Source organism: Giraffa tippelskirchi, chromosome 4, assembly GCF_054371585.1.
Source record: "Giraffa tippelskirchi isolate mGirTip1 chromosome 4, T2T-mGirTip1v1.2.pri, whole genome shotgun sequence".
NCBI classification, from domain to species: domain Eukaryota; kingdom Metazoa; phylum Chordata; class Mammalia; order Artiodactyla; family Giraffidae; genus Giraffa; species Giraffa tippelskirchi.
Window position 1 is genome coordinate 178,707,846 of NC_137278.1, and position 12,105 is coordinate 178,719,950.

Here is a 12,105-nt window from a genome sequence, read left to right on the forward strand (position 1 = left end):
AGTCCTTTCACAAGACATGCAGCTGAAAACTAATTTTTAGTCTTGAGCCAAATGCTACTTATACACATCCTCATTCTATTTGGTTGTAATGCAGATTCTTAAATGTAGTGCCTTTATCTCCTGAATTGGTTTCTTTGAATTATTTCCAGGATAAGAATCTTTTTCTCCCTCTTGTCTTCTGGCCTGCATTTAAAATTAATGCTGTTTTATTCTTTCCCTTCATGTTGTAGAGAAAGTTACTATTTTATTCATTTTTTCCACTTTGCCATTTGTTCTGTTTCATTTGAATTTTGTGATCTTGGGTGGCTTTGGCCTGCAACAGCTTGAAGCAGGGTTTCAGTTGCTGGCTAGAGATTGAGGTCAACCCTCAGCAGTAAGAGCACTGAATCCATGCAACTAGACCTCAAGGGACCAGCGGCCAGTGACAAGGCCCTGGCCCGTCAGCTATGTAGAAATGAATTTCCACATAGAGATGGAAAGTAGTGAAAGAAGTAAAGTGTTTTAATAAACACCCCTCCTGATGGAAGAGAAAGAATATGTGTGGATAGACACGGGTGGTGTCAGAGAGAGAGTCGTGCCCTCATGGAGGTTTGAATCCCTTTTATGGGGCATTTATTCTGGGTTTCCTTTGGCCAGTCATCTTGCTTTGCCTGGTTCCAAGTCCATATTTGGTATATCTCAGGGTCCTTCCATATGTGTGCACACAGCTCTTAGCCAAGATGGATTTTAGTAAAGGTGCCTGTGGGTAGGTTGATATCACTTACTAAAATGTGATGCCCCCTCTCGTTTGATCTCCAAGGGGCCTTTCTGTGCATATGTAGTCAGGGAGGTCTCCTTGACTTCGAGAATGAGAAATATGTGGTCCCTATCTCTTACCTGGACAGGGCTCATCTCCTCTCTTGCTCCTGCTATTTTAGGGTATCTGTCCACAGGAGAGAAACCAGCTGTTCACCCTGAGGCCCATCTAGCTCCTGCCTCATTGGTAGCGAGGAGTCTAACTTCCTATGTTTTTTTTCCCTCAGCAAGTGGCTTACAAGGAAATTATAGAAGTTGATTCATTCAAATTAGAGCACACCTATGGCATTGGGCCAGATAACAACGTTTCTGTAATGACTGCTTGCTAAAGAGGGATTGAAGAGAAGGTGCTGGTTTATTCCCCCGCTTCCGTCCATGCAGCCCTCTTCTCACAGCCGCATCGGGGTTTGCTCTGAGATGACTGCGACTAGGGTTGCTTCCCTCACATATGTCCGGTACTAGGCATATTCTCTGAGGGATCTGCTGTGTTGCTGTTTTCACTTCCTGCACAGTACTTTATTTTTCTTGGTTACCCTGCTAACTAAAGGATTGTCTTTCCTTTCTACATTTTACATAATACTGCTGAGGATCATATTAAAAAGTATTATAGCTTTCCTGGTGGCTCAGTTGGTAAAGAATCTACCTGCAATGCAGGAGACCTGGGTTCAGTCTCTAGGTCAGGAAGATCTCCTGGAGAAGGAAATGCCAACCCACTCCAGTATTCTTGCCTGGAAAATTCCATGGACAAAGGAGCCACGACTGAGCGACTAAACCACCAAAGTATTATAGAAGGTATTATGTAAAAAGTATTGTACATGACTCTGCTATAGTGGGTTCTTATTGCACACCTATGAAAACAGCTCTTAGTTTACATTGAACATACCCATCATCAGTACATTCCCTATTTTTCTGAGTATCACTTTAAGCAACGAGAAAGCACTCCAGTGGCACACACTTTTTTGTTACTTTATCAGAGATACTGATAGACAAAGAGATTTGCAGTGTTTTCTAGGACATCTGACTAAACATCATCAAATACTAATTAAAATGACATCAAATGAATAAAAAAAAGTCAATATTTGTATTGTCTTGGGACAAAGGGAAAGCAAACAGGTTTGGGGTAAGACTGAGAGTATGGTTTACCCTCTAGAAGGGGAGAAATTTGTGCCCAGGTTGAGGGAAATGTAGAAGAAGGTTATCTACCAGTATAAATGTCTTCATCAAGTCTTAGAGCAACCTTAGACGTCAACCAGGGAAGCCGAAACTGTCAATCATGACCCCATGATGGTCTGTATTAGCTTTACTGCCAAGGTCAGATAATTAGATTGAGGATGATGTAAGAGTTTCTGTAACCCCTTGAATATCATCCTAAATGACTGGTATGTGATGTAACTCTTAGATGGATGGGAGAAAAACATACCTCATCCTCCCACAGCAGGGCTATCATTCAGTTTTCTGAAGGAGGTGATATTTAATATGAAGAGCTTCAGTTAAATTATAATCTGGTTGGTCAGTCAAGCATCGAAGTCTGATTATTAGATTTTTTTTAGTGTGTTTTGGAGGGAGGTGAGAAGGAGAAAGGGTGGCATTTGACATCTGAAGTTGGGAGGAGGGTGATTGGTAAATGATGCCACTGATTTGGTTGAGTAGTAGATACAAGAAGAGAAGGCTAGGGATCCAGATGGTGAGAAGAATGCTTTCCAGTCTTGCTGACTTGATGACATTGCTGAAGAAGGACATCCTTTCACTTCACTGGGGTTGGGACAAAGCAAAGAAATGCACTGAGCTATTTTAATCACAGCTGTGGTAGATGTAGGCATTTCTACATTGTAGGATTTGGAAAGTTCTTTTTTAAAAGCATGATTGACCTTGTTTAAATTAAGGAGCCAGATCCTCATTAACTTGTGCCCATGTTTAGTTCACCATATGATTCATACAATATTATTTTGTTATATCATTTTTGCTACTTATCTAAAAAGAGTTTCCTTGTCTGATGCAAAATAAGTGTGGAAGCAATGTGATGTTCAGAGCCAGTATTTGCTTAGGTATTCACTCTGAGCATGTCTAGATCCATGCTGACCATCTAATTTCTAGACTCTTCCAGAAATTTCTAGACCCTTCTAAACTATCTTTGCTTTGCTGTTTCTGAATATACTGCTTTATGTTACTGTTGTTGTTGTTCAGTCACTAAGTCATGTCTGATTCTTTGCAACCCCATGGACTGCCACACACCAGGCTTCCCTGCCCTTCACTATCTCCCTGAGTTTGCTCAAACTCATGTCCATCGAGTTGGTAACGCTATCCAACCATCTCATCCTCTGTCATACCCTTCTCTTCCTGCCCTTGATCTTTCCTAGCATCAGGGTCTTTTCCAATGAGTTGGCTCTTCACATCAGGTGGCCAAAGTATGTTACAGTATATACTATGCAATTAAAAATATAGCTGCCTCAAGAAAATCACTTGACTAAGTGGTTCCCATATTCCATTAGAGGAAATAAATTCAAGTTCTTCCAGATGATAGGCAACAATTACAGTAAAGTACAAGTATTTTTGCAGTGCCTTTCTTCATCACTGTTGTCAAAAGCATAATTTAGATATTTACTATAAGCATGGCACTGTTCTCAGTGTTACACATTTTTTTTCCTGAGCCTCCTCAACTCTGGGATTCTGCATAAATTACACTTCTACATTTTACACCTTACTAATATGTTGTCATTAGGATAAAGCCAGGACTCTGTAGATTTGGCCACTAACCTAGGGACAAAGTGGTATAGGATGTAAAAAAAATATAATCAATTTCTTTCCTTTCTGGAGGAAGACAGGGCAACTTTACTTGGAGCATCTTGGCATTAAATAAGAAAATAAAACCTAACTGTAGTTATATAGTTTACATATTTCTTAAATTCCCCTGATCACTGCTTTGGGATCATCCAGATGTTCTATGAGTTAATATTTTTGTTCGGTTTAATTACATTGAATTATTTTCTGAAATTAAAAGGGGCCGTTCATTGAATTCTCCAGCATTGCCTCCTTTGTTGACTGCTGGCAATTTTAAATTAAAATAATTTTTCTTTATAATTCCCATACTTAGGAAGTTTAGCATTGTCTACATCCTCCCTTGGGCAGAACTAAAGAACATAACTTTTGTAATGTAGTACATCTTCCCTGAGATTTCTTTTCTTAAAACAAGACAGTTGCTTTTTCTGCAGGCCATTGCTTGAAAAATAGACTTAAATATATCTGCCAAAGCTTTGCCTGTATATTTGACTGATTTTTTAAAAAGTTGAAATATATCAGAAAGATCTCCTTTCCACCTTAGGAGCTTTGCCAGTCTTTAGACTTGGTAACATCTTAATCTTGGATTGGAATACAAACTTAGTTTTCTTTAATATTTTTTCTCTCCCAGAAAAAAGTGAATATGTCCTTTTTAAAGTCAACCTTCACCTTTGTGATCAGAAAAAGGAAATTTAATTATATTTCTACCTTTGCAGTTTCTACTTCTCATCAATAAATTATTTTTCTATAACGTAGAAACCCTGTTTGTCTCGTGCTGTGACCTCCAACCTCTTCCATCCAAATAGCGTCCATTCATATGAGGCCCTGGGGCCCTTTCCCTCTTCTATTAATACATTGGCCTCACGTATATATTTTTACATTTTCTTCTGTAACTTTTTTGGATTTACTTAGTGTTTTATTGTCTTGTAGATACTATCTCTCATTCTTTTTTTCTCTTTTGTTTACCTAGGATGGAAATTGGATTGCTTTCATTTCCTTCCTAGGATTTATTAACATAGATGACACAACCCTGGAAGGTAATAGGAACAGTGTTAATGCTTTCAGTGTTTTTATTCTTGACTTTTTGTGGTTCCAGTTCCATTCAGTGAAAGAGACAAGGTGGACAGAAAATCTTGGAGAATATCCTGTCATAATAAAACAAAGTGGAATTTAAAGACAATGGTGGTGAACCAGAGAATCAGATGCTAAAGACAATTTTAGTAATTGTGAGTCATTGACACATAAAACAATTTTAGTACAGTAGATTATTCTTTTGAGAAACTTAGTAGGGGTAATAATCCAAGATGCAAGATGACTTCCCAGAATGCACAGTGTCATGGAAAGTGCTCAGTTAGCCTCAACTTGGGTTGTAGTTTCAGAGAGTTCAGAAAGAATCAGTAGAGGATAGAAACTGTTCACCTGCAGAAACAGGGATGAATCAGAAAAGGCAGGGGAGATGAAATTTAAAAATCTGAGTTTCAAAAGTTCTTTTTCTCTGAGACACAGTAGGGAATGCAGATGGTTTTGTGGATGATACTGGATGTTTTCAAATGCAGAAGAGACAGCATCATGTAGGGGAATTTTCTTATGCTCAGTAAAATGAGAGAAGAGTTACTTGCTAAGATGGAGTTCAGATTGGGAGCCTCTGTCTTGGATGATGTTTGCCTGGAGAGAAGTCAAAGAGAAACATGGAGTTTACTGAGCAGTGGTGATAGCGCCATACCTGACCAAGTCACTCTCTTGCTTGAAACCTTGGATCAGAAATCTTTGACTAGCAAGGAAAACACAATGATTTTTCTTCCTTGGTTTGCATTTATTGTGTGATTTGTCATGGAATGCAGTAGGAAAAATAGGGACAAATAAAATTGTATTAATTAACTTCATATATATTTTTTTACTTTCTCCTAAGCTTAGATTACCTGGAGAAGGAAATGGCAACCCACTCCAGTATTCTTGCCTGGAGAATCCCAGGGACAGAGGGGCCTGGTGGGCTGCTGTCTATGGGGTCGCACAGGGTCAGACATGACTGAAGCGACTTAGCAGCAGCAGCAGCAAGCTTAGATTGGCGTCCCATTTAACTGTGAGAGCCCAGCACCTTCAATGTAGTCAGGAATACAGGGTGTTTTTTAAACCACGTTGAACTTGATATTCATCCCAGATGCAATTTTGTACTAGTTGTAAATCAGGGAGGTGGTCAGGCCCCACTCCACCTAATTGCCTACTTTTGCAACATGCTTTGTCAGTTCTTGTCGTTTTCTACACACCATTGTGCTTTCCTTTCTACAGCACCTTTGGGTAAGGTGACTTCACCTAACCAATGTCCCCTGCCCTTCCGCATGTCTCTCATACTTAACTGAATTGTTTTCATCTTTCAAGACCTTGGCTTAAACTTGCCCTCCTTCATAAAGCTGTCTAAAATTATATCTAGTCTCCTTCTCTCTGTCTCTGTGAATAGTAAATTCTGCTCTGTTCAGATCTTTATTTTCATATTTCTCCCTGCTTTCTTAGGTAGACTGTAATTTCTTGTGGGAAGAACCATATCTTCTATTTCTTTTGTATCCATTCACCATTGTCTAGTACCAAGCATGCATTAAGGATTAGTAAATGTTTGGAGATTGTATTATAACTGGTGTTTTATTTTCATATGATGACTCCAATAATTGGTATTTAAAATATGTACTCTCCTTAATATTTGTCTTTTATTGTGCTACTGCAGATAATGGTTGTTATAATAAAATGTTTCTGATGTTGTAGGTCCCATTAATATACTTTGTTAATTTAAAATATTATTTTTAATTTACATTTACTTTTTTTTTTCATTTTCATGGTCTATATGTGGTTGTTCGGCTCCCAGTCATGACTCTTAAGAATGTCATGGTAACCTGTCAGAGAATTCTTGGGTTAAGGTGTTTTTACCCCCCATCTCTGAAATTATGCTTCATTATGATATGCTCCTTCAGTCTTTTTTTTTTTTCCAGCAGTTTATCCCTGATAATAAAATTTTGCCTACTGTGCCCTGAAATTTTACTATTCCTTTTTCTATAGGCCATATAAGGTCTGATACATTTAGCATAAGGAAATGCACTGAGAATGTTACTTGTTATTCCTTTTCCTTTCTAACTTACTTATTAATTAGTAGTAATGCCATAGATCTTGTCATTTCTTTTTCTATTTTGGCTGCATTGGGTCTCCCCTGAGGCATGTGGGGGCTTTGCTAGTTGAGGCACATGGACTTAGTTGCCCCATGGCATATGAGATCTTAGTTCCTCAACCAGGGATTGAACCCACATCCCCTGCACTGGGAGGCAGATTCCACTGGACATCCAGGAAAGTCCCAGATCTTATAATTTGGTTGTTATTGGGAAGTGGTCATTTGCATGACTCCTTGAAGCCAAGGAGCTTTTTACGAGATAAAAAAGTACCAAAGAAACATTTAAGTTGAATAATAAATTCATCACAAAATAATTTCCAAATGTATTTCTTTTTTATTACGAAAGAACCAAATGTATTACAAAGCTATACAGAACATAAAATACATCTTTGTGTTTATTTTAGGACTCAAACATTTTAAGTCCAGTGCAAGATGGAACAAAGAAACCTCAGATTGACAGCAATAAGAGCAACAACTATCGGATTGTAAAGGAGGTCAGCAACTAGTTTTATGTGGGTTTATATTTGCATGGCAAAAAAGTTTTACCTGTTGATTATATTTAATATTGTATTTTCTATGGTTAATGATTTTCTTCTTGTTTGGAAAGATTTTGATTAGGCTCAGTAAACTCTGCGTCCAGAACAAAAAGTGTCGCAATCAGCATCAACGATTATTGAAAAATATGGGAGCCCATTCGGTGGTGTTGGATCTGCTGCAGATACCCTATGAAAAGGTGAGTTTTAAGGTTCTGTTTTCCTTTTTTAATTTTGAGGCAATTTCAGTATAGCAAAGTTGCAAATAATATTTTTCCCTGAACCCTTTGCAAGTAAGTTGCCAACCTGATGCCCTACCTCCCCTGAGTCCTTTAGTTTGTATTCCCTATGAACATCACCCCATAACACCCTTCCAGATTGAGAAAGAACATGGCACTCTGCTGCCATCTCATCCTCACAAGCCATCCACATGCTCCCATCATCCCAATCACGTCCTATTTGACAAAAAGATCCACTTCAGAAACAGGTGCTGTTTGATGTCATGTCCATTTAAACCTCCTCATGCTGGACCTCTCATGACCTGGACACTTTTGAAGACAAAACAGCTATTCTGAAGACTGTCTCTTCATTTGGATCATCTGACTTTGCCTCATGATTTGATTCAGTTATGCATCTTTGGCAGGAACGTTACAGGAGTAACACTTAAGTTTTTCCCACTGCTTCCTATCAGACAGCGTGCAATTTTGATTTGCCTCATGACTGGTAATGTTTACTTGGGTCACTTGATAAAGGTGGTGTCTGCCAGAATTCTCACTGTGAGCTACTCAGTTTTCCTCTGTAATAAATATTTTGTGGCACAGTTCTTTGAAACTAAGTAAATATTCCATTTTTGATCAAAATTTCTTTTTTTAACCTTTTAAGTATTTTTTTTTAATTGAAAGACAGTAGCTTTGCAATGTTGTGTTGATTTTTGCTGTACAACAGCGTGAATCAGCTATAAGTATACACATATTCCCTCCAGTCTGAGCTTCCTTCCCCATGTATCCCACCCCTGTAGGTCATCACAGAACACTCAGCTGAGTTCCCTGTGCTATACTGCAGCTTCCCATTAGCCATCTATTTTTATTAAACCTTTGATTTATTCATTTATTTATTTATTTGTTTTAGTATGGACTCATGGATGCTCATTTCACATAATAGGTTATATTAGGTTTCTATCATCATTTGTTTTGACTCTCTCAAATTGAGCCAATGGAGCCACTTCGGGTTAGTTACCTGTCCTCTAACATGGCCTCATCAGTCTTCGAGTGATTCATCACTTAATTGCACATTAAAAAGTTCCAGGCTCACCTTGCATTTTTCTTGTTACACCTGGAATGAGCTATTTCTTCAGGAAGCTCCAGATCCATTTGGGGGAGAATGATATTTGGGAGAAAAATTCTGAGAACTTAATGTACTTATTTCTGTGGGGGTTTTGCTTCTTCAGGTCCTCTAAGTAGACAGATCTAGAGAATATATGTGTGTGTGAATATAATTACTCACTTATTAATGTACTGTTTATAACTCATCTTCCAACCATCACTGCTCCCCCTTCCTCCTGATGAATGCCCTCTGCACTTCACTCAGGCTCTGACCTCCATCTGAGAGTAGATGCCCTGTTTATCTCTCTTGGAAACCAACCATGCCAGGCCATACACCCTTCCCACTTGGACTTTTCACTTCTCTTATTGAATTGCCCCCTGTCTTACTTAGTTGCATTTTAATATGTATATTTATAAGGTAGTATAATTCGAACTATGTTAGAGAATACAGTAAAAGAATTATGTAAAAGCAGCCAAAGTTATTAGCTCCTTAGTATTTATAATCCAAATTAATATATCTTTGATATTGTAACACAGGCATATGACATGTAATGAAGTCCCTTTTTCTAAAAATATAACTGTGGTGTTGAGTGTTTTACTACTACTTTATGTTTGTGGGTTTTCTATTTTATTATTATCTTTTTGTTGAAATATTACTCATTTACAATATTATATTAGTTTCAGGTGTCCAGCAGAGTGATTTGAAATATTTTTGTAATCACAAAATGACGTCAACATACAAAGTTATTACAATATTATTGGCTGTATTCCCTATGCTGCACATTATTACATCCTTTGTTTATTTTCTAAGTAGTTTATTTTATAAGTGAAAGTCTGTAACTCTTAATCTTCCCCACCTATTCATCCCCCCATCCCACTCCACTCTGGTAACCATCAGTTTGTTCTCTGTTTCTATGAATGTGTTTCTGTTTTGTTTGCTTGTTTTCTCTTTTAGACTCCACATATAGGTGAACTCATGTAGTGTTTGTCTTTTTCTGATTTATTTCAGTTACATAATACCCTCAAGGCTCATCAGTGTTGTCACACATGACAAGATTCTGTTCTTTTTGGCTAAGTTTTATTCCATTGTGTGTATATCTATCTATCTATCTATTTAGGGATGTGTGTGTGTGTGTGTGTGTGTGTGTGTGTGTGTGTGTGTGTATCTCACATCTTGATCCTTTTATGGAGACTTAGTTTGCTTTTGTATCTTGACCATTGTAAACAATGCTACAGTGAACATATGGGTGCATACATCTTTTTGAATGAGTGTTTTTGTTCTCTTCAGAAAAATACTCAAAGTGGAACCGCTGGATCATATGATAGTTCTATTTTTAATTTTTGAGGAAACTTTATACTGTTTCCATAGTGGCTATACCAATTTATGTCTCCACCAACAGTGCAGACACTGCACTCTAAATTTTCACCAACACTTGTTACTGTTTTTGATAATAGTCTTTCTAACAGGTGTGAGTTGATATCTCCCTGTAGTTTTGATTTGCACTTCCTTGATAATTGGGCTTCCCTGGTGGCTTAGCTGGTAAAGAATCCCCTTTGAGTGCAGAAGACCTGGGTTTGATACCTGGGTTGGGAAGATCCCCTGGAGAAGGGAATGGCCACCCACTCCAGTATTCTGGCCTGGAGAATTCCGTAGACTGTATAGTCCATGGAGTCGCAGAGAGTTGGACACAACTGAGCGACTTTCACTTTCACTTCCTTGATAGTGATGTTGAGCATCTTTTCATGTGTTTGATGGCCATCTGTGTGTCTTCTTTGGAAAAAAATGTCTATTCAGTGCCTTTGCCCATTTTTTTCTTTTTTGATGTTGAGATGTGTGAGTTTTTTGTGTATTAACCCCTTATTAAATACATCATTTGCAAATATCTTGTCCCATTAAGTATTTTGCTTTTTTTGTTTTGTTGATAGTTTCCTTTGCTGTGCCAAAACTTTTTAACTTGATTAGGTCCCATTTGTTTATTTTTGCTTTTGTTTCCCTTGCCTGAGGAGACATTCAAAAAGTATTGCTGAGACCAATGTCAAAAAGTATATGACCTGTATTTCCTCCTAGGATTTTTGTGATTTCAGGTCTTAGATTTAAGTCTTGAATCCATTTTGAGTCTGTTTTTGTATATGGTATAAGATAGTAGATTCTTTTGCATGTAGCTGTCCAATTTCACCAACACTAAGAAGTTCTCTTTTCCCCAAGGTGTATTCTTGTCTTCTTTTTCATTCTTTCCTGATACATTTTCCCCAGTCTCTTCATCAGCCTAGAAATCTAAACCAAGTGACTTTTAATTTGCATCACCTAAAATTTGAATAAACGGTTGAAGAATTTTCCTACACATCACTGAAAAGCACATACAATGTGGTATCATCTCTCTCAGAGCTCATCCCTAGGTTAATTTACCACATGTTTTTGGGTTTATCTCTTGGCTCTCTGTTCTGCTCCATTGATTTATGTGTCTGTTTTTGTGCCACGATCATATTTTTTGAATCACTGTAGCTTTGTAGTATAGTTTGAAATCAGGAAACATGGTATCTCCAGCTTTGCTCTTCTTTCTCAAGATTGTTTTGGATATTAAGGGTCTTTTGTGGTTCCGTATAAATCTTAGAATTATTTCTGTGAAAAATGCCACGGGGCTTTGCTCAGTTTTAATAACTAGATTGTTCATAAACAAGCAAAAAAAGCATAAGGTGACAGCTTCAAAGAAATTCCAGTTCCAGTAGAATTGCCCCTGCTATAATTCTGTACTGGCTGGCTTGTCTGTGTGAATTGAGTGTTCCTGTGGCTGAAGTTGCTTTGATGTTTTTCCACTATGCCTGGACTACAAACATAAAAGAAAATACTAATATATTTTGAAATAAAAACTTCCTATTTTCAAAATGGGAATGGACTTTTTGGACATAATTATTAGTCTACTTAGTTCATCCCTATTTCAAATATGAGGAAATGTGTCTTTTAATGATCTTAGGCTGTTGGTTTAGTTATAGATGGCATAAAATTTAGATTCTCAGATTAGGAAAAAAGAAAACAAGAAAACATTGAATTATTTTAATATAAACTGTGACTCAAAACATAAATCCATTTTGTGTATCTGACACTGACCACATGACCTATCCTAAAAAAATTTTAGATTGTTTCAGTGATATTTTAAAAGATAACTTTTAAGAAGAAAACTTTGCATTCTTTGTGAGTTTTGAGACTCAAGTTCCTAACTGAAATTCTTATTAGCAATGAAGTACTTTATCATAAGACTTTGGGAAAAGACAGTGAATAAAGAAACATCTTAAGAGTATGTGTGCTAAGAAAGAGGGGGGTAAAGATAGTGGGGGAAGAAGAGGGCGGAAAGCGAAGAGATAAAGGGAAAGAATGAGATGGAAAACAGAGGCAAAGTAAGTAGCAAAAGATGCAGGCACAGAGAAGGGAGAGTGGAGACTAGAGGGAAGGTCAGAAATACTGGATTGGCCAAGGTTTGTTCGAGATTATCATCAGCTGCTATGTGACAACCTGAATGAACTTTTTGACCAA

General features: G+C 37.6%; 1 protein-coding gene across 6 annotated transcripts in view; it reads left to right on the plus strand.

The window, feature by feature from the left end:
* Positions 1-12,105, plus strand: part of ITPR2 (inositol 1,4,5-trisphosphate receptor type 2) — a 563,179-nt gene that overhangs the window by 247,664 nt on the left and 303,410 nt on the right. For all 6 annotated transcript variants that reach the window (XR_014051645.1, XM_081483690.1, XM_081483688.1 and 3 more), the window contains 2 exons: positions 7,126-7,215; positions 7,329-7,454. Coding sequence is in view for 5 of the 6 variants with exons in the window: in XM_081483690.1 (XP_081339816.1) it covers positions 7,126-7,215; positions 7,329-7,454 (216 nt within the window). In the remaining variant the exon portion in view is untranslated. The remainder of the gene's footprint in view (positions 1-7,125; positions 7,216-7,328; positions 7,455-12,105) is intronic.